The following is a 22222-nucleotide window of genomic DNA, read 5'->3' as shown; positions in this document are numbered from 1 at the left end:
TTTTTATAGAGAAGTATATCAATATAAAAACTCATTATTTGAACAGTTTATTAAAAGCCATTAACAAGTGAAATGTTTAAAAGTATCAACAACTATATATTTAAATATAAAAAGGTTCAAGCCAAAATTCTAGGCTGCTTCAGTGAATCACAAAAAAGGATCAATATAACTTAATAAAGTCGGCCTTAAAGGTCACATATTATGCAAAATACTCTTCATATATATCTTTAGTCTGTCTACAAACCCCCCATTTATGACAAGAGTCAATCCTATCTGTCTTTATCCTGCACCACTTTCCAGAAAATGTGTGCTCAAACAGGCTGTTTGGGGATTTTCCCTTCATGACATCACAAAGGGCATTAGCCCCTCCCCCAGGTGTGCAACACTCCCACAGCTAGGTGTTTGTTCTGCCCTCTGAGTCGGCCTTCTCACCGTAAACAATAGGACATGGAGCGAGAAAGCCTGAGACACCCAAACCCTTCCAGAGAGGAGGCGTGGTCAGACACAGCTCATTTACATATTTAAAGCTACAGGCACATAAACAGCCTGTTCTGAGCAGGGCTGAACTAGAGGGGTTTATAGACATGATCAAATACAGGATCAGAGTGGATTTAGAACAAGATATTTCACAGACATGTTTTAGGGAGCTCTGGGATTGATTTTAACTGGTTGCAAAGGAGAAAAATATGTGACCTATAAACCTAAGAAAACCCATATAGCACGGCACGTACCCACAAACAAAATTACATTTCTCTACCAAAACTCCATAGTGCACCTTTAAATGTATTTAACATTTATTACTGCTGTGAGTTCTGATTTAAATAGCAGTGTTTTTTTAAATACCTTGGCTTGTTCACCCCTAAAAAATGACTCTTCAGACACTCTGTGCATTATCTTCTGAACAACAAAATGCAGGATTTGCACTTAAATGTGAATGTGCGTTACGTCATGTTATACATCAACTATTATATATAGACCATATGATGATGATCCCATGTTACATAATGAGCATCTCCTTTAGTACATACACTCATCGACCTGGATGATTGAGACAAAAGTATTTACAGTGTACACTACGTATACTGTACTGATGGGCAGACACATGAAGTTTAGCATTACATCTGATTGTGTTTTTTTAAATATGTGTTTTAACACTATTCATAGTGTTGTTTCTGCTGCGTTGAAGGTGGTGAACAGGTTTCGTACGGGAGGCTTCAACACGCTGGTGTCCACCTGCATCGGGGAGGAGGGGCTTGATATTGGAGAGGTGGATCTCATCGTTTGCTTTGATGCACAGAAGAGCCCCATCCGCATGGTGCAGCGGATGGGCCGTACTGGTCGTAAGCGAAAGGGGCGCATTGTTGTCATCTTAGCTGAGGGACGTGAGGAGAGGGTGAGTCAGCAGCACAGGCAAGACCGACTAGGACCCCCTGAATTAAAAAGAGAAGATTCCTCGTATCAAGATCAGAGCTTATAAAACCAACACAAACGCCATCAAAAATGTTTCACCTTTGTTTATCAACAGACATACAACCAGAGCCAGAGCAGCAAGAACAGTGTGTACAAGTCCATTATTCGCAACAAAAATGGCTTCCACATGTACCCAAACAGTCCCCGCATGCTGCCTGATGGAGTGAACCCCACCCTGCATAAGATGCATATTACCTGCGGGCAGTTTGACCATCAGGAGAGCGGCAGGCGGTCCATCGGCCGTCGAAAGTCGCGCTCTGAAGGACGGGCCTCACTCATCCACCCTCAAAACCTGAGTGAGTCATGAGGCCAGATTAGATTTTTGGTTATTCAAATATGAGATGTAGATTGAATGTTCTCCCCCTGACAGAAAGTGAACATGTGTTTCTGAGTTTGTGTGTTTTTTTGTTTTTTTTTGCGGTAGTGCGGCAGGGCAGTACAACTTCAGACGGGTTTCTCAGCAGTACTGAATATTCTCTGTGGGCGTCCACCATGAGGCTGGAAGACAATGAAGCTCATCCAACCCTGAAACCGTCGCGCTTCATATCCCTACCCAGTGATCCACTACCTCAGGTTTCTGACTTTCTTGTGTCTTTAGTTTGTGTCTCTTTTTTTTTTAAGAGCACGTCTGACAAGTCCCTGAGAAAATAAGATGGTTTGAACAAAGATTCAGCTTTTGTGAGGCCAATTTGAGACTAGAACAACCATACATGTCATAAAAAGCTACATTCTGTGTTTGTTAACCCTTCATAGAGAAGTACAAAAATAGAAAATATAAATGGGGATCCGCAGGGACATGAGTTGGGAACTGGAAAGTTTTCCAATAAAACCCAAGTTACATTGAAATAAATGATTCAGGTCTAGGCACTCAGGATGGTTTGACAAGTATGAAAGGCCTTTAATTCATAAGGCTAGAAACTTTTAAAATACACCAATGTGTATTGGCTTGCGCCTTATTCAGGGTATAGTGTGTCACTGCACGTTTTTGCTTTTTAGTTTTAAGATTAAGATGAACTTTTTTGTCCCAGTGGGAAATTTGTCTTGGACTTCACAGAGCTCTGATGCAGTAAACAAAATAACAAAAAAACATTAATTCGTGGGTAAAACATGTCAGTTAAATAATCATTAAATTCCATACAAGTGAATTACTAAAAGCCATGAATATGTAATAGTTAAGAAAATTGATAAACAGTGCAGGTACAGCTACACGTCTTAACACACACCACTCACACCACCACATTTTCTTCCACGTTTAAAAAAAAAAAAAAAGTATTCCCTTCAATGAGCACCTATGGTTTGAAGGATACCAGAAGCTCTCCTGTCGTCTCAGGGCGGCTGTGGCTCAGGTGGTAGAGTCGATCCACAGCTCCTTCAGCAACATGACCGATGTGTCCTTGGGCAAGACACTTAACCCCAAGTTGCTCCTGCTGCTTCAGCTGCGGCGTATGAATGTGTATAAATTAGATAATACTGATGGACACTTTATATAGCAGCCTCTACCATCAGTGTGTGAATGTGTAAGTGTGACCTGCGGTGTAAAAGTGCTTTGAGTAGACAGAAGACTAGAAAAGTGCTTTACAAGCTCAAGTCTGTTTATCAAGTCCAATGCGTCTCTCTATAGATGACAAAATTGTTTTGGGAGTCTTTCATGTGTATGAAATATAGGACTGTTAAGAAACGTTTTGTCCATGGACCCTCCTTTGATACGTTTCCTGTTTTCTTTACTTTCTTTACTGACACTTGTTTTTTTTCATGCAACCTCAGGAGGACATTTTCAAAAGTGGACCCCCGTCCAGAGAGCTGTCTTTGTGGGAATGGAGACACTGGCAGCACAAAGTTCTTCCCACCCACGCCGTTGACCATTCTCTCCGCTGCCGCCACTTTACTGAGGTGATGCAGCTCATCGACGGCATGAGAGAGGAAAACGAGGTGAGAACAGAGGCATGCTCAAACTGATGGTATGATAAGAACTGTTTTTGGATTGATCCAGGGAGTATCCAGAGGAGGAGGTTATTAAGCTCTTCTATTTTTGGCAAAACGGAAAATACTACTTGGGCTCTTAACTGCGTCAGAGGCTCTTTTAAATTTAAACCCGATGACGAGGGGACCACTAGTTGAAAGTATGCACCAATTAATCAGTTTTATTGTGGTAGGTCTTACAAAAGCACCTCGGGCATCTTGTGTAATTTCTTTTTTTTTTTTTTGCTTCGTTTTCAGGAAAGAAAGACAGTAGTGTGTTCATGCGATGGAAAAGCAAACTGTATAAACTCACCAGGCTGAATGGAGTCAGCTGAGATGCTCCAGAACATATGACTGTGATTTGTGTTGAGTTACAAAATGTATCAGTCTCTGCCCTGAAGGCAAGAATTCCTGGCATTATAAACAGGCCGCTCGGTGTAATTCTGTTTTTTTATTTTATTATATCTTCTTCTCCAAAAAGGACGTCTCAGGGCTGCTTCTGATTTTGTATTCTCTCTCCTTAAATTAGACGTAACAAGAAAAAAAAAAAAAACTGGAAAAACTTTCATAGACAGGTGAGGGTCGCAGTTTGACCTTAAGCGCTGTTACCTAACAGCCGCTCGCTCCGCGGTCGTAGCAGCAGCTAGCTGACACGAATCTTCTTTGTCTTGTGTAGCTCCACGAGAACAGTTATATCAGCGAGGTCATCAGATCTACTACCGCTAATCACAACAACGCTTGTTGTCATGCTGCAGGAAACTGTGTCTCACAAAACCACACTGCACTATCGCGTTGCGGTTAAAAGAGAAACACAAGACACTTGATTGAGCCTGAGCCGCTCATTTACACTCTTAATATCCTCATCTTGAGCTTTTCCCATCACACACCTTATCACCTCCAAACATCCCTCCTAAGAATGTTTCAGCTCTCCTTGTCCCAACATCTGCTCTGTCACAAGATTGAGCCATTTGTAAGAACCCTGCGTTCATTCAAATCCATGAAATTGGGTCAGAGATTATGGTAAACTCACTATTGGCTGATCTAGCAATTTGGGTCTTATTACCTTTTGTTTTTTGTGTTTGTCCCCCCCCCCCCCTCCCCCTCTGCATTGTGGGTCTTGACCATATTTGTACAGGGGCGAGTAAAGCCCACCTGGAAAAACAGAACTGGATTAGATGGGCGAGATGGCGGCTGATGCCTCAGTGGATGAAATCAGGTCAAATCAAACAAAAGACCATTTCATGTAATCATGTTCAAATGTTGAAAAGCAGCTTGTTAAAACATGTTTTATAGCCTCCTGGAGTAGAGATCAGCACAATGTAGAACATAATTAACACAAATCTGAGCCTGCAGTGCGATGGGGCTGCCTGTTCTACGTCTGTAGGATACTGTGTGTGTGTGTGTGTGTGTGTGTGTGTTATCCTCTCTGTTCAGCAAGTGAGTCGCAATGCTTTGACTTTGCCGTTTGGTGAAGGTGTGTCATAAATCATGCGACTGTTCCTGGCAGTTTTTCTTCAGGGCATACAATTTAAATCTTCGGCATACAAAGCTGCGTGTGAAATGTAATTAATGAACAGAAAAGTAACACCCTGTCCTGACAGCACTTGGCGTGAGTGAGCGTCAGCCTGATCATATTGTTGGAGCATCCTTACTGCCCGCGAGCGATGCAGCGCGCGCCGTTTTTACACTCGCTTTTCTCACTCAACAGAGCTTGTTAGCTTGTTGTACAAAGTGGAGATAACGATGTTTTATTATCCACATCCTTGATTAAAATGTTGAGATCTGACTTGTGTCAACAACACTGGAGAATTTTTTTTTTCATCTTACCGAGAGAGCCGTTTATTGACGATCATCTGAGTGTTGTGATTTGAGTTAACAGCTCCGTAATACAAAGCACTACTATTCAGTTTGTACTACTGCACTACTTCAATACAACAGCACTACATGTCGTATTGTTTGCAAGGGGAAACTGAAATTCACAGAGAAAAGAGTTCTATATTTCATATGTTTAACAGATGCAGTGTGGACAGCCAGCGTGCGATCATGCGGTACGCAACATATAACTCTGTTACTATTAAGATTCATCCATTCATAATATTTCTGAAGTAAAATAAATCAATCTTCTAATAAAACTTAGATAATCATGCAGCTTGCACCCTCAATCTTCTGATTTTAAAGCCAGTCTGCGTGTGGATTGTTGATTGTTGTTATTGTTTTATTATTATATAGTAAGTATGGTATCTTATGATATTGTCTTCTACGGTATTGTGCCGTATTGTATCATATCATATAGTATGGTATTGTATCAAATAGTGAATCAAAAAAACACTTGCACATCCCTCAGTGGATGCTGGATCCAAAAAACACAAATATGTAAAGAAAAGCAAAAATAAGACCCGCACACCGAGAAGCTCCCGTTTGAAGGATTTCTTGATAAGTGACGGTTCAAGCCCACATGCTCTACCTCAGACTTCAAACTGTATCAAACGGCATCGTGTCGTATTATATTAAATCATATTGTACGGTAGTATACCGTGTTGTATCGTATCATATAGTAGAGGTGGTGGGAAAAAAATGTATACAGCATAGTATCACGATATTTAGTGTGGTGATATTATAAAGATTCATGGCTGCCAAGTATCCATATTTTTATTTTATTTAAAAAAAATATGCTTTTTACATTTTTAATTGCTGAAGGGGTTACATGATTAATTTTGAACAAGTTGCATTTTTAAGAGTGACTACATTTACATGCACACCATTTTCCTATTAAGGTCCATATTCTGGTTAAGGCAATATTCCGAAAAAGGTGTTTACATGCTCTGCAGAGTGCTGAACTACTGGAATATTCCCGTTAATCAGCTTATTCCTAATAAACCGTAGTAGTAGTAGTAGTAGTAGTAGTAGTAGCGTCATGACAAGATGTCATCCAGGGGCGTCGTTTTCGCACGAACTGTATTGGCATTTCCACCAAATAGTCCAAGATGCTTGCTTTTGTGCTATACTGTGTAATATTCTTATCACTTCTCCATCAAAGTGTGACTGGAGCACTCGTTATCATTCACCTCCTCAACCGTGGCCGAAGCATTGGAATAAGGTGATTACATGACTCCTACTCAATCAGAATATTGTCATTATTCCGATTAATACAGGAATATGGTGTGCATGTAAACACAGTCAGTGACTTCAGCTGTGCAGTCGTCTGTACATGTTTGAGTTCAGTTTAGTTCCATGAGACTGAAATACCAAGACAGTCAGGACTGTGATGTGCATGCAGCCTTTCCACAGAGTTTTACTCTGATCACAGTTTTGATCCGACTGCTGACTTGACTCCCATTGGGTAGAAATAAAAAGTGACATGAATAGACTGAGAATGTTTTCATTTGACAAAACAGTTCTTGATTTAGTGTAGTGGACATACTGTGCAGTTGAAAAAGTGAAATCGCAATATATTGTATCCCAATTCTCAGCATATCGCAAAATGTTTAGAATTGCAATAATATCGTAATCGTGGGGCCTCCGCTGAGTCTAACCTCCACCGATCACATGGCATTGTACTGAACTGTATCGTATCTTATCCTGTCGTATTAACGATTACTTACTTGATTAACGTTTGATCATAGATCTTTCAGGAATGTATCTGAAAAAGCATAAATGAAGAACAGGCGTCACACACAAACCGCTGGTGTTAAATGTCCAATCCCAGCATGATTACAGTACGAGTGTGAACACGCTCACGAGCCCTCAGTGTGATGAGTGTGTGACCACGGTGAAATGCGCAGTACTCGTGTCATCTGTCCTGTGACTGTCATCTCATCGGTCACAACACCTTCGCCTCGAGCTGCACGTCCTTTAAATCAGTTACTGTAATCAGGGTTAATGGAGAGAAAATGTTTAATCCAGATCTGCATCGGAGGGTTAGCCATAAGTAATCATCGGATCATACATGTCAAAGTCATTCTAGTGAGTGCTGCAAAAAGAGAGAGAGAGAGAGAGAGAGAGAGAGAGAGAGAAAAAAGCATCCATAAATCAGACTCTTCAAAAAACATGAAACTGAAACATGTTGTCTGTGTGTGTGAGGTGGAGACGAACACATCTAAGAGTCTTGTCCTCACACACACAGACATGTTCCCATTAACACATAGGCAGCCTCTCCCTCTGCTCCTGTATACCCTGCTCTTATCCTCTCTCTCTCTTTGGGAGGAATGACGTTAGCCTCGGCTTACTTCCCTGTCCTGAATTTGCAGAGACCTTCTGACCCTGTGCTCCAGCCTTCTGACCCTGTGCTCCAGAAAAATAAGACGGGAGAGAAAATGAATGAAAATCCAAACTTTATACTTTATTTTCCTTCCTACATCTAACCCGGCCGATGTTTCTACTCCCCTTCCCCTTAATGCCCCCTTGCACTCTTTGAGCCATTAATCTCATTTGAGACAAACCTTTTGTCTGGGGTGAGTCGAAAACCACGCTGTGTTTGTCTTTGTCCTGCCTTGTTCTCTTTATGTCGAGGAGACACAGAGCGAGTGAGCGAGCAGGCAGGCAGGCAGGCGGACGGGCAGACGGAGGCCTCCCCTCCTGTGATTATGTAACGTTTCTCTGAAGTGTTACATAAAACCAGGAAGCTGAAAATAGGTCATGCCTTCACGACCTACATGTACATCAGAATGCACTAAAGCCAGGAGAGCAGAAGATCTCAAAAACAGATGCAACAAAAATGATAAAAGAAGACAAAAGGACATTTTTTAAAAAAAGGCTGGGTGGAGATTCCAGAAAATGAAAATCCATAAATCTGATCATTAGCATGTATTAAAGATATGCTTTACTTCTTTGAGTAATGCCACTATTTCTTAAACGAAGAAAGACGCTTTAGTACATTTGTTTCAGGAAGACATCCTCATTGTAACGCACCTCTGTAACCTTTCAGAATAAGAGTTTCTGTACGCCTCATCTTTGATCTTATAAGGACATGTTCAGGCCTGACATAGTTGCAGGTCAGCGTCTGAAAGGGATCTGCTCATCTCAGATATGTTCACATGAACACATTCTTGCACATCCTGTGCAGATAAGAAGTTGCAATTTGCACGCAAATCCATGTTGTTGTCTGCAGCCTGGTAGCTCCAGCGGCCCCGTGTTGTCTCGCAGCTTCATAATGATTCATTACACTTTCTGCCGTCGAGCATTATTTGAACTTGGGGAGTTGTCGCTGTCAGTCAGTCGATAACTGTCTGCCAATTAGAAGACAAAAGGAACCTCGAGGAATTTTCCTCCCGAGTTGTTGCAATGTTTGGAAACAGAGTCTACGCGGACTGATTGATTGGGATAAAAGCCGTCTTTGTGTTTGTTTATGAGCCTCCGACTTGTGTGATCGCCGCGGTGAAATGAGATGATCAACAGAGAAGGACTTTCCACGTTGCTGCGCCCTTCATCGCTTGCTCTGAACCAATAGGAACCCTCTCTACCCCTCCCCCCACCCACACACTTCAGCGTTCTCCGTCTCTCTTCCCGTGCACGTCACCAAGTTTATTTCGGTCCATCAGCGTCTCTAGCTCGAGACCTTAATCGGATCATTAATTAATTGTGAGCAAGGGGTTGAGGTTAATCCTTCGGGAATCGAGTTCAATTCATTATTTTCTACAAAGAAAAGTAGAGGAATGCTGTCCAAACTCATCAGAATCAAAATATTTAATTTTTTTTTAAAAATGTAGGGAAGAGCATGGATAAAGCATTCCCTCAGTGAGCAGTGCGACTAAATCCTCGAATACCTTAAGCCCCTTGTTCCAATTTCATCAGGAGCGTTTTTTTGTGGGGTTTTTTTAAGGACACGCGGCAACCGTGCTCAATGTGAAAAATTAACAGCCATGAGGAAAGCGGTGTCTGGAGAATACAGGAGTTTTATGGATTTGTATAAGATGGATTATCCTAAAACAAAAAAAACAAAAAACAGCACTTTATTTCTGTCAGATCTGGGGTCAGGATATTTCACAATGCAAAGTGTTCGTGCGTGCATGCATGAGTGAGAGCGTTTAAGGTCAGTGAGATCTGACTCCATGGGAACACCTGCTGTCCTTCACTTCTTCCTGACATCATTAAAGGAACTTCTGTTTGGCAGAAACAGTTACAATAAAGAAAAAAAATCAATCTCACACAAACGTCTTCTGAGAGCACGCAGCGTGTTTGTGTCGGTGCAGTTCTGAGAATATCGGCTTGATGAACGGGAAAAGCTTCTCAAGTGTGGAAGCTGGTCAAACAGATTAATGGCCACATATTTCAGTCGCTAATTAAGACCCATTCTCCTCCAAATTCAAAATCGGACTTGTCACACGGGTGGAAAACAGAACAGCGGTGACTGAAAACATTGAGAAAGCATTAACGTGTCAGTGCAGAGAGAAAAACGTGCACAACATCAGGACCCTCACACTGACGCAGCTGAAGATGATGATGACATCGTTTTATGCTTTAGATCATTTTCACCGTGTTGGCCGAGACAGTCAGCAGCAAAAAACAACAAAGTTTTATTCCATTTTTTTTATTTGTTCCACACATGTCAAGAAAAAAAAAGTAACACACAACGTTTACGGAAAACGATTCAGAATTTTATCCCAGTCCATGTTGGGAAAGGAGAAGGGAGAAGAATACATCTCATTTGGCCCCGCCCCTTCACTCAAAGAGAAAAACAAGAGATGTCTAGATGGTCCGTCCAATTACAATCACTAGGCAACCAATACCACGGCAACATAAAAACATCTGACAATTCAGAGTCTTTCACTTCCATTTCAGTAAAGTGGAAAAAAAAAAACACACACAAAAAAACACAGCGACTGTATGACGGAGTGTTAGGGCCACGTTACAGATTTTTTCTCTCAAAAATTACAAGATTTGGGGCGCGGGTAGTGTAGTCTTTAGCGTGCGCGCCCCAATGTACTATAATCCTTAATTCGGACGGCCCGGGTTGGAATCCGACATTTGGCTCCTTTCCCGCACATCATTCCCCACTCTCTCTCACTCTCTGATTTCCAGCTCTATTCACCCTGTCTCTAAAATAAAGGCACAAAAAGCCCCAAAATGAAATCTTTTAAAAAACAAAAAAAACAAGATCAAAGACGAAAACAAAGGCAAAGTACTATTAACAAAAACGCTAAAGTTTGCATTAAAAGAGAAATATGCATGAGTCTAATCTGGGAGTCAGTCATTAAAGCAGTCGAGCTAAAAACATGGACCTCCTGTAGAATCTGCTTCAAAGTGTGAAGAAGAGGATCTTCAGTTTGATTCTGTTTGTAGCATCATGGTGAGGAAAAAAAAGAGTCTCAAATAATGAATATAGGACTTATTTCAAACTTGAAGGTTTTCAGTAAAAGTGCACTCAAAACATGAACCCTCTATTTCCTTCAACCTTCTTTGAACATTATAAATAAGACAAAAAAAGCCTGCCTGTAAAACTAACTGCTACTCCAAATCATTAATTCCCTCTACGCTCAGATTACTGAACGCGCCTTAGGCTTTATTTGTATTATTTATATTTTAACTCCTTGTGTAATCTAATGTTTGTATGTCAACTTGTCCTCATTTATGTTTCTTTCTCATATGTACGAGCTGCTCCTCAACAAGAGAAAATAAAAAAAAAATAGGGAGGAAATAAAAACAATAACAACAATATTAGTAAATAGTGAATATTTAGCTAAGAAATCATAAAAATGTATTTTTCATTTAGATTTTCAAAATTTTACATTTCATTTGGAAATATTCTGAATGAACACAAACACACAATCTGTGTTTGTAAAGGAGTATTTTTTTAATTCATTATCGAGAACCACAAACATTCTGATTTCTGTTCTAATATTGTTACATGTACGTAAGAGTAAATAATAAATAATAAAGGGAGAAATGGATCAGCTGATAGTGAATATTCAAGTCAACAGATTTAAAAAAAAAAATCTATATTTATGACAGGCGAAGAAAAAAAACCTATGTTCTTATTAAGATTTCAAAATGTGAAATTTCATGTGTTAATGTTCTAAATTAAAATTATATTACAAAAAAAAAGATGAATAGATTAAAACAAATTAAGACGGAGACAAAGCATCATTTACAAAAACAATCAACTTTAATATAAAAAAAAAAGAAATTAACACAGCAATGACAACAATTCCTAAAACATGCCTGAAATGAAAAAAAAGGACTTAATGTTGTTTTTTTATTCTGACTTTAATCCCAGAAAAAAAAGTCTAAATTCAGACCCCACATTTTAATTTCAGTGGTTCCGATCCCTTCAGAATCTCCTGAAAAGACTGAAATGACATTAAAACAGCCCTCCCCGATTTCTAAAATGTTAATTTAACCTTTATTTAACCAGGTATTGAACCTATTGAGATCAAGATCTCTTCCAGGAGGATGAGCTGGCCAAGAGAGCAGCAGCACTCATCATTATAAACTGTACATGATTAAGAAACAAACACAAACACTAAGTTAAGAGAAAACAACAATTCAAATGTGCACATTGGTCCACAGATGGAGTGCAGAAGTCGTGAACACAGATTACTAATTCTTAAACACAGACACTCTCCGATGGTCTCGTGTTTTTTTGTCTGTCAGTTTGAAATCATTCTGGACAAAGTTCCCTGCAGAGAGGGCAGCAAAACTAAACGCTCTTTCCCGAGAGGATCAAACATTTTACAAACATCACATGAACACAAGGCAGAGTGGCTCCTGCTTCTTTGGAGGTATGAACATGAATAAGAGGGAACTCAACCAAGAAGAGCTCTATAAACCTGAGTACCTTCAAGGAGGGCCGATCAGCATACAGGTCACAGTGATGCGTAACCATGATGAATAAAAACACAGCATCAGCTAATGTTAATTTAATAAAAACACGGAAACACCCTGGATAATATGTGTATTGAAGTCCGCTCAGAAATCCTAAATTGTCTCGGTGGAAGGCCGCGCCTATCCAAAGTATTCGGCTCTTGTGAAAGAACGTTGAGTGCTGAAGTGTTAATAACACCTCTCATGTCTGATGTGACGTCAGCAGGCTGCTCCGGGTTGTGCCTCTGGGTTTGTTTGTTGCTTTGAAAAGATTTTGAAAAGGTAATCCTAAATGGGGAGTAAATGACTGCTGAAGCTGTCGGTCATTATGGATTTGATTGTCTTCTGTCAGAGAGAGTAGGTTGAGTCCATTGTAAAAGTGCTGTCACTTGTTTTTCTGGATGTCAGAGCAGAACAAGACGACTCACATTTGTTAATACACTGAATACGTTGCACAGTGTGTGTAGGTTCTTTTTGCGACTTGGCGTCGTTTTGAGGCAAATATTTCTATTTCCCAGAAAGAGTCTCAAACATGGCGCTTACTGAACGACCCTTCCACCTCGTACCGCACTCTCTAAAAGCTGCTTTTTGAATATGCATGAGGACGAACGTACCTATCAGTACCGCAATGAGTGTGCCAAGGGGGTGTGACAGACAGGTGGACAATAAAAGTAGCTGGTGACACATCCCTCAAAGTACAAACCAGCTGATCGAGAAGGGAAATAATTTAAGTGCATCGAGGTCATGCCACATCAGAGAACAGGGACGCTCGCTCGCTCCCCGCAATTAAACAAGATTACAAAGCTGCCGGGTTATGCCAGTTCAGCTGCACGATTTATCAAAAGTTTAATTTAAAAAAACGGCGACAATTTTGCCATCCAAAGACATCCTGCTAGCTTAGCATTCAGTCGGGCTAGAATACACATGGCTTCATGTTTCTATCTAAGCCCAATTCTGACTGCTGGCCCTCAGCCACTGTTTTCAACAGGCCCCCTTAAATGTCTGAACCTTGTATTGTTTTTAATGTAAGTTGTGTTTATTGTTTTGAGCCTTGTCATTAGTATGTTATGTTTTAAAATGCAAAGCAGACGTTAGAGCCTGACCAATTTATCGGCCAATATTAAGTTATCCAGTGACTAGCAGTATCGGCTGGATTTATTGCAGATATGAGCCGATATTACTAGATATATTCACCAGTCATTCATTGTATTACACTAGCTGTTCTTTTTCACCAGCAGAGGGCGCTACATGGATTACAACAAGCATCATCACTCTCCAGATTGTCAAGCAGTGAGGCATGTAAATGCGCGGTTACTTTCCAGTTGAGTGACCATCTTGTCTACGTTAAATATCTTTTCCACAAGTGTTTGATAACTGCATTTGAGGGACCAACACAATACATTTGTATATTTATATCCATCTCTACAGATCAAACATAGATCTGAGAAAGATATCGGCCGATATATCAGTATCAGATGTTTTTCTCTCCCCAAAATCGATGTCGGTATCGGCCCCAAAAGTCCATATCGGTCAGGCCCTAGTTAAGATGCTTACATCTTCAACATTTTATCTGCTAAGCGTTGCCCTGTTCACACATGAAGTGCGCTCCAGAAAAGCTCCTGATCTTTTAAAGGCTGGGCCACAAATGGCCGAATTTTCACCCTGATTAATTTGGACTTTTTTCCCGCAAACCTCCAAGTAAAACATTTCTGCATGAAGTCGAGGTGAGCCAAAGTGTGAACTAAAATTCAGGACGACTTTCCGCGAGATAGTGGGAGGGGCTGATGACTCTTATATCCTGCTACCAGTGCATGACTGATGTGATGCTTCATTGCTCTGTTCAGCAGTATGTTCTTCTCCACTTTGTTATACTGTCGCTTTGATGACAGTGCTTCTTTTTACCTCATGTCTTGCCTTGTGAGACAGTGTCCGTCCGTCCCCCCCGTCGAATGGGGAATATCTTCCACTTCAGGCGACATGTACGAATGGGCAACTCTGGAATATTTTGGGTCTCTCTGTCCTTGAAAAGATTACCAATTTATTAGAAATAATCACAGCGTCAAGTGTGCACACTCTGTCCTGACATTTCCTAGAAATTCTTCAGGAGTGCATGTGTTTGAAGGGCTCATGACAGAGGCCTGGCTGTTTACTTAAATTATTTTTTAATCTACAATAATATTTGAGATGTTATTGCAAAGGGGTAAACAATGAGATACACTGTTTTACAGTACAAAAGCTGATTGTCTCTGGAGGAGGAATATTTTTTTCATTCTCAAAAAAAAAAAGCAACCTTTTCAGGGAGACTAAGAAAGAAAAGCAAGTCAGTGGAAAACAGATCCAACAAGCTATGGTAGAAAATAAAACAAGAGCGTCATGGAAGGGAGGCGCTTGGATAACGGCTCCTCTCTGTGCTTCTGTGAAAAAGCGTGTTCCAGCAGTTTGTCTCCGAGTATTGAGGGTTAAGTAACCGCGACAGGATGACGGAAATGGGCGAATTGCTGAATTACTGTATTAGAGTAAATCAAGTTATTGTGAAAAGAATTTCTAACAAAAAGAAAATATCAGATCCACAGCGTTGCATCAGCACTGAGTTTAAAAAAACAAAAAACAAAGGGGTGGTAGAGAGTGCAGCTGAAAACAGCCATGTTCTTCATGTGAATTATGAGAAATTTACTCAAAATAAAAACGCCTTTTGTTGACTGTCTTTATCAGTTTTAACAACGCTCCGGGCCATTTGTCAAACCAAATCAAACCACTTCCTTTTATATGAACGTCATTTAATACGACGATAGAAGGATTTGCCTCTTTCACTCTACACAGGGTTTTTTTTGTTTTCTCTCTCTTCTTTTCTGCCCACTGAGCATTTTCCTCCCGCTGGACGCAGGTTCGATGGCGCCCCGTCGGCCCAAGCAGGATACCACTCAAAATGAATCACTTCCAGGTCACATGGTTGGCACAGATGACAAGTGTTAGATGATTGCTGTGGGCGTGTGCGTGCGTGCGTGCGTGCGTGTGTGTGTGTGTGTTTTTGAGTTTGTGTGTGTGTGTGTTTTTGAGTTTGTGTGTGTGTGTTTGATTGTGCGTATGTGTTTTTGTGTGTGTGGGTGTCTGTTGTCTGTGTGTGTGTGTTTTTGCGTGTGTGTGTGTGTGCAAGTGTTAGATGATTTGTGTGTGTGTGTTTGTTTTTGAGTTTTTGTGTGTGTCTGTTCCTAGAAGTTTTAGGGGAAAAAACCAAATAAATGGAAAGCGTTACATCAGACGAGTCATCATCTCTTCACGGGACACTTCCTGATTGTGTTAGTGTGTGAGCATGAACTCACAGGCCATTTGATTACAGAACCTTTACCTCGGCTCTCCTGCAGGTTCACCGTTTCTTACACAACTCTCCCGTGTTTGTGTTTAGGGGGAGTGTCGCTACGAACAGGAGCTTCTTCCTTACCTCGGAAAAGAAGATGCCGGCGGCGTTGTTAAGAACAAACAGAAGAAGAAAACCCAGAAGGTCTGCGCTAAAGCGAACAAAAGGCAACCCAAACCATCGCACTCCACGTTCTCTGATCTGGACAGCGTCGACGAGGAAGAACACAGTGACTTCACACGCAAAAAAAGGGTCCCTTCAGGATCTGTTGCGGGGAAACAAACACACTCTGTTCAACATGATACACCAGGCGATGACATCACAGATCGCCCAGGAAGTGAAGGGACTTCCAATCTGCTGCCAAACAACCACAGTCCAGAAGCAAACATGTTCCAGGATTCTTTCATTTCCAACAAGCGAGTCATAAAGTCGGACGAGCCTGTGAGTTTAGACAAACTGTCGCAGCTGATTTCTAACACGGAAGAAGATGTCGAGCTTCAGGCGATGTTCTACCTTCCAAAATGGGCGTCATCGCCTCATCCCCGCTCCGTTAATCACACTCCGGGGCGAGATGAGAGGCTGAAGGTCATCCTGGCCAACGTGGCTGAGCTCCTATCCCGATCTCCGCCGTCTTTGGAGGATGATCTAGAAGAAGCAGGGATGCCTCCTCCATCGCCTCCTCCATCTCCTCCGTGGCCTCAGCAGCCATTCAGGGTGAGCTTTACCCTGGGCGCAGACGACGACGACGAAGAGGAAGATGACGACTACAAAGCGATGGTTAGCGACTCTGAAGACGCCTCCCCAAGGGCGGACAACGACGTGCTTCCTGCGAGTAAAATAATGGATCATGATTGGCCTCGTCAGGAGCCGGAGCGGAACAGAGCAGCAGGCAGTCCCAGCTGGGATGAAGTTTTCGGTGAAGAAGAAGAAAACAAAGAGAGAGAAGATAAAAATATGAACGATTTTCAGCTGGATTTTGCCTTGGAAGCTGAAGAGGAGGAGGAGGAGGAAGAAGAATGTTGGGATGATGCGAGAAAGGACAAAAAAATGCCACTTTTGACGGACGGCGGTGTAGCAAACGACATGGACGAGAGCATGGATCTCTTCGGGGATGATGAAGCGTTCCTGCAGATGACCATCCCGGACGTCTCCACTCCCGGCGTCACACCCGGGAAATCCCCTCACGCCGCTGCCATCACTCGTAGCCCGATAAAGACGTCTAACCTTTTACATAAGCAGACGCCGACAAACCCGTGCAGCACTACAAACGCGGCTGACTCGGCACGCACACAGCTCATAACTCATACTCGGCATGCCCGGCTTCTAACAGATACACACAGCACTGCGGAGGCAAAAAAACAAAATCCCGATTCATTGGACGGATCCCATGACTACTTCCCCGTCAACTTTGACCTCGGCTACTCCTTTGAGGAATCCGAGGAAGAGGTGGAAGAGGATGTTTTTGTACAAAGAACGTCACCTACTTCTCCTCCGCTGAAAAAGAGGGCCTTGTCTAACTCCTCCACTCCGTACAAGTTTCATAGACAAACCAAACCTCCGCAGTCCAGCGCGTCCACGTTATCTACACCGCAGACGCTGTCAGAGCAGGGGAGGAGAGGAACATCCTCTCGTCTGGCGCTGCCTTTAATGTCAAAAGGCGGTGAACTCCCGTCTCCCATCACGTCTCCCGGAGCGAGGCGGGTGCTCATTCCCAGCCTCGCCAGGCCTCGCAGCCCATCTTCATGCTCCAGGTTAAAGCGCAGACGACCCGAGAGTCCCACCGTCTCATGTGTAGAAATAAGCTCACGACAAGGTTCTGTTTGTGTGGCTGACTCTCCCCCTCATCATCATCATCATCACCCAGGTTTTTTTTTTTTTTTTTGTCCTTTAAGAAAAATGTCCACTTAAAATGTCCATGAATTATTTCTATCGTAACCCTGCAGTCACCAGTCTGTCTCCTCTTCTTTCTTAGTGGAGTGCAACAGTGACAGTGAGGAGGACATTGTGGTTCAGAAAAGAAAACATCAGAACAAAGCCAACCTGTTGTCGTCACCAGACGTGGTAAGCAAGGCCCGTCGATTAGGGCTGGGAATCTTTGGGGCGTCTCACAATTCAATTTTCGATTCTTGGGTTCAACGCTCGATTCAGAATCTAAAGGTCAATCTAAAAATCCTGAAAGGAAAGGTCAATGTTAAAAGGACAAACAGCAGAGTTAGAAGATAACAGCGTCACAACATTTCCAACAGCCAACTGTATTCCAAACACTCACAGCACAATAAGAAGTTAAAAGAACATATCCAAACATACCAGCCATAAGGAAGGCAAAACACAGTCTTCTTCTTGTTGCTCCGTTTGGCATTCTACTGAGGTAAAGAGCTAGCCTTAGCACTTAGCAGGGAGTGACTGATTAGCAAAAAAACGATTTTTGGAAGTTATGAATGTATTTAAAATCTCACAAGTTAAGAATCTTGATTTTTACAAAAATTCATTTTTTCCCCCCACCTCTACTGTGGAGATAATAAATATTTTTTGTAAGTGTAAATTTTAATCTTAGAACCCATTACCAGCTGTCTGAAGTTTGGGAAACACCGATTTAGGATTCCGAAGCAGCTAAAACACATTCAGCCTTCCTGAGGATCTGCTGGTTACAAAATGAGTTCAAACCTCTCTGTTCAGACTCTTTCTGTCTCCTTCACTGAGAGGCTGTGAAACCAGCAGATAAAAAAAACAAAGGAGACTCTCAATAACAGACTGATGCAAACCACAAACGGATTACAGCTCGATTAGCAACTTCAGAAAGCAACAGTGTGTTTGGTTTAAAAGCGAAGCCAGATTTTCAGATATTCCGACCGGCCGTTTCTGATGCATTCTAGGAAATTGGAAAACACTGAATGGCTTTTATGACACGGTGTCAAACAGATTACCCGCTCAGGTTGAGGAACAGATGGTTGTACGTATTGATTTATTGAGATAAATAGATCAGCACCTGCTTCTGCTCTCAAATCAGGGCTGTTATTTTCTGCATTCACCTAAAACCGCTGCTGATACGTGATTGGTCAACACTTGATCAGACTACCATTTTATGACAAACCATAACCTGACAACTACCTATACTGAAATCCAGACCCAGGGGTTCAGATTTGACATATATTTTGGATTTTTTTGTGGTTCGTTGGGTCTCCAAAACCACCTTTATTCAGATAAACGTAGCAGGAGGGAACAGAACCTGAAGCCATTTCTGATTAAAGAAAACAAACAAACAAACAAACAAACAAACAGCAGCCAAGATGTCAGACTCTGCCTCAGAGATGTGATTCATACGGCTCAGGCTGTATGTCATTTCTAGGGTATGTGCAGTTGTCATGGCAACCAGCTTGCAAGCCATGACGCAGCACTTCAGATCTTAATGTTTGTTTTTTTTAAGTGTTGTTGCAATAGTCATACAAAAATCAAAAAGCACACATAAGGTCAAGTGTGTGTGTGCTTGTGTGTGTATATGTATGTGTGTGTGTGTGTAAAATCTAACATATTTCTTCTCTGTTAGTCGAAGCTCTGCAGCGACGTGGACTCCCCGCTCGTTGTGAACAGGAGACGTGCAGCTGCTCTGAACACAGTGAGACTTTCTTTAATAGCAGTAACACATGCCACATGAGCTCTGTGTTTTTAAGTATCACTCGTTTTAAATGAAACCTCAGCACTACATGCATCACATAAAAATGGTTCAATTCCAGTCCTAATGGCCTAATAACATGCAGCTTCATTTACCAGATGTTTGAAAGGGACTTGTTGGACTAATTTGTTCTCCTCATTGGTCTCCAGTCTGATGACACGGAGAGCGGAGCTGTGTCTGATGACGACTTCCAGAACGAGTCCGTGGTTTCATTCAGAACAACGACAGCTGAAAGACAACGAGTCCAACAGAGCAAAACAAAGGTGTGTGTAGCAACAGGTGGCTCCCAAGGCTGCTGTCGTATTCTCATTATTTGACATCACACAGTCTCTCAAACGGCACCTGTGTAGATGTAATATAGTGTTGGTTTGTTGCTTCCCTGCTTGTTTTGTGAGAGATATTTTATGTGTTACTTTTTTGTCTCATTCCTACTGATGCACTGGTTTAGAAAATAACACCCAAAAAGAAGCCACCGCTGTTTGTCTCCTCCAAAAAAAACAACACATTTAAACCGGCTTTATCTTTCACCCTCCCAAAAAAATCATCCGTCTTCCTCCAAACAACAGAAAAATGTCACGTCTATAAATATCCGTTAGGTTGCACAAACACCTTCAGCTTCTGTCAAACTTGACATTTTCCATCATTCCTGTCTCAGCGTGCTGCGAGCCGAAAAGGGCGCCAGTTCCTGGACCGAGAAGCGGAGCTGTCGGAGGGGGAGGAGGGTGCAGACGTGTCATCTGATGAAGAGGACGGAGACGAACAGAACCGGTCTCTTGATGGCTTCGTGGTGAACAACACACACTTTTCTCAGGGACTAAATGGTACGTTGGTATTTCTGAGTGAGGCTTTAATAGTTTTGGATTTTTCATTCTATTTCATTTTGACTTTTTGTTTTAAAGAGTTTTTAAAGGTCACATTATGCAAAATCACGTCACCATTGTTCTCTAGTCTGGCTACAAACCCCCCCAGTTATGAGAACAGTCCATCCTCTCAGTCAGGCTGCTCCACTTTTCAGAAAATGTGTGCTCAAACAGGCCATGTGGCGGTTTTCCCTTAATGACATCACAAAGGGCAGTAACCCCTCCCCCAGGTGGGTGACACTCCCACAGCTAGGTGTTTGTTCTGTCCTCTAAGTCTGCCTTCTCACCATAAACAATAGGGCACGGAGTGTGAAAGCCCGAGCCACCCAAGCCCTTCCAGAGAGGGGGCGTGGTCAGACACTGCTAATTTACATATTTAAAGGTACAGACACAGAAACAGCCTGTTCTGAGCAGGGCTTAAATAGAGGGGTTTATAGGCATGATCAAATACAGGATCAGAGTGGATTTGAAACAAGAAACTTCACACACATGTTTTTGGGGCAATCTGAGACTTTTTTACACTGGTTGAAAAGGAGGACAATATGTGACTTTTAATGATCGTTTGTTTGTTTTGTATTGTAAATGGTTCAGAGAAAGGTATCAAGCAACTTACAGGTACCCAAAGAATATTGTAAAAGAACAAAAAAAGTTTGAACTTCTGGAGTCAGGAAGCTCATCCAAAATATAAACTGAGGTACCTGAGACAAATCGTAAGGATCGGCTGAGTGTCTCTCAGTATGTTTGTGTCAAAGACGAAACCAAGGACATTTTGTCTAACGTTTGATTTTAGTTAGTTTTGAAAGCAGACAATACAGTTTCATTTTGTTATAGTTTTTCTTTTAAGGCCTTGTTTGTATTTTAATTTTTGTTTATGTCTCCATTATTTGTAAGTTTTGGTTAAACATAATAACCTTGTTTCTTAGAAGTGTATTTTTTTTTTGAAGTTATCAGGATAAATGGAGGGATGATTTTAAACCACCTGTCTGTTCTCTGTCAGACTCTGAGATGTGCGGTGTTTACCTGAAGTCGGTGAGAAGCCCTGCTGTCCACGGCAAGTTCAAAATGTCCTACAGAAATCAACACAACATGGACATTTTTTCTCAGGTATTTTGTATATTAAGTCTCTTAAGAGAATGTAGATCGAATGTTAGTCAAATTAAAACAAAATGTAATTTTATTGAAATATTGGGTTATTATTGATCATCCTTTTGGTCCCAGGTGCCTGAGATCGATGAGTCATACGCAGAGGACAGCTTTGTGGTTGGAAATGAGGTGGATGAGGCGGAGGAGGCGGAGAGCAGTGAAGACGGCGCGGAGGACATTGAGCTCATGCCTGAGGACTCGTATGTGGACGGGCGGAGGCAGTACGCTACCAGACGGCGTGTGTTCATTCACAAAGCCAGAGCGGGAGTAAAAACTGCAGCCGAGTCCGTCCCGAGGCAGAGAGCTGCGGTGGACTCAAAGCGCTCCAGAGTCATACGTGTTCAGGATTCTAGTGAGGAGGAGGCAGAGGAAGTGGATGACAAGAAAAGGGTTGTAACAGAAGGGGGCTTTGCTGCACCCTTGTGGCCAAAGACGGTACGACCAGAGCCAAGCAGACCTCAGGAGAAGCAGCAGGAGAGACCCCCCACCACCACCACCACCACCACCACCTCCACCTCCACCTTCTCCTCGTCTTCAACCATAGCTTCAAAGCTCTCAATTTTGAGCAAGGCACAGAGAAGCTCCATGACTACAGAGAAGCAAAACGAGAGGTAACAAAATGTGTACAGTTACAAAAACACAAACCAAAAACAGAAAACCAATGCAAGTATCACAGTGTTCTAAGCTAATGCTAATGAGCAACACTCGTCTCTAGAAAGGCTTTTGTGTAGATAAAAGATTAGAACAGTTAAAAAAAGAAAAATAGAGCGTAAACTGGGTACAGCAAGTTCCAATAAGACACATTTAGCTGTGATAGAGCAACTCGGGCCCGACCGATATGGGATTTTTCAGGCCGATATTTGGGAGACAAAACATCTGATACCGATATATTGGTCTATTTTTTCTTAGATCTTCTATTCGTAGAGATAGATATATACATTTATTGCGTTGATACTTCAAATGCAG

General features: G+C 41.9%; 1 protein-coding gene across 1 annotated transcript in view; it reads left to right on the top strand.

Annotated features, from left to right (window-relative positions):
- The window catches only part of fancm (FA complementation group M), a 52077-nt gene that overhangs the window by 27246 nt on the left and 2609 nt on the right, over positions 1 to 22222 (top strand). The window contains exons 10-20 of the mRNA XM_065966365.1: positions 1187 to 1393; positions 1526 to 1766; positions 1895 to 2043; positions 3235 to 3399; positions 15632 to 17447; positions 17556 to 17644; positions 19128 to 19196; positions 19403 to 19516; positions 19909 to 20074; positions 21111 to 21217; positions 21332 to 21867. Coding sequence (XP_065822437.1) covers positions 1187 to 1393; positions 1526 to 1766; positions 1895 to 2043; positions 3235 to 3399; positions 15632 to 17447; positions 17556 to 17644; positions 19128 to 19196; positions 19403 to 19516; positions 19909 to 20074; positions 21111 to 21217; positions 21332 to 21867 — 3659 coding nt within the window. The remainder of the gene's footprint in view (positions 1 to 1186; positions 1394 to 1525; positions 1767 to 1894; positions 2044 to 3234; positions 3400 to 15631; positions 17448 to 17555; positions 17645 to 19127; positions 19197 to 19402; positions 19517 to 19908; positions 20075 to 21110; positions 21218 to 21331; positions 21868 to 22222) is intronic.

The sequence above is a fragment of the Labrus bergylta genome, chromosome 18 (genome assembly GCF_963930695.1).
Source record: "Labrus bergylta chromosome 18, fLabBer1.1, whole genome shotgun sequence".
NCBI classification, from domain to species: domain Eukaryota; kingdom Metazoa; phylum Chordata; class Actinopteri; order Labriformes; family Labridae; genus Labrus; species Labrus bergylta.
The sequence above is the reverse complement of the archived record's forward strand: the minus strand, read 5'-3'. Positions and strand labels throughout refer to the sequence as shown.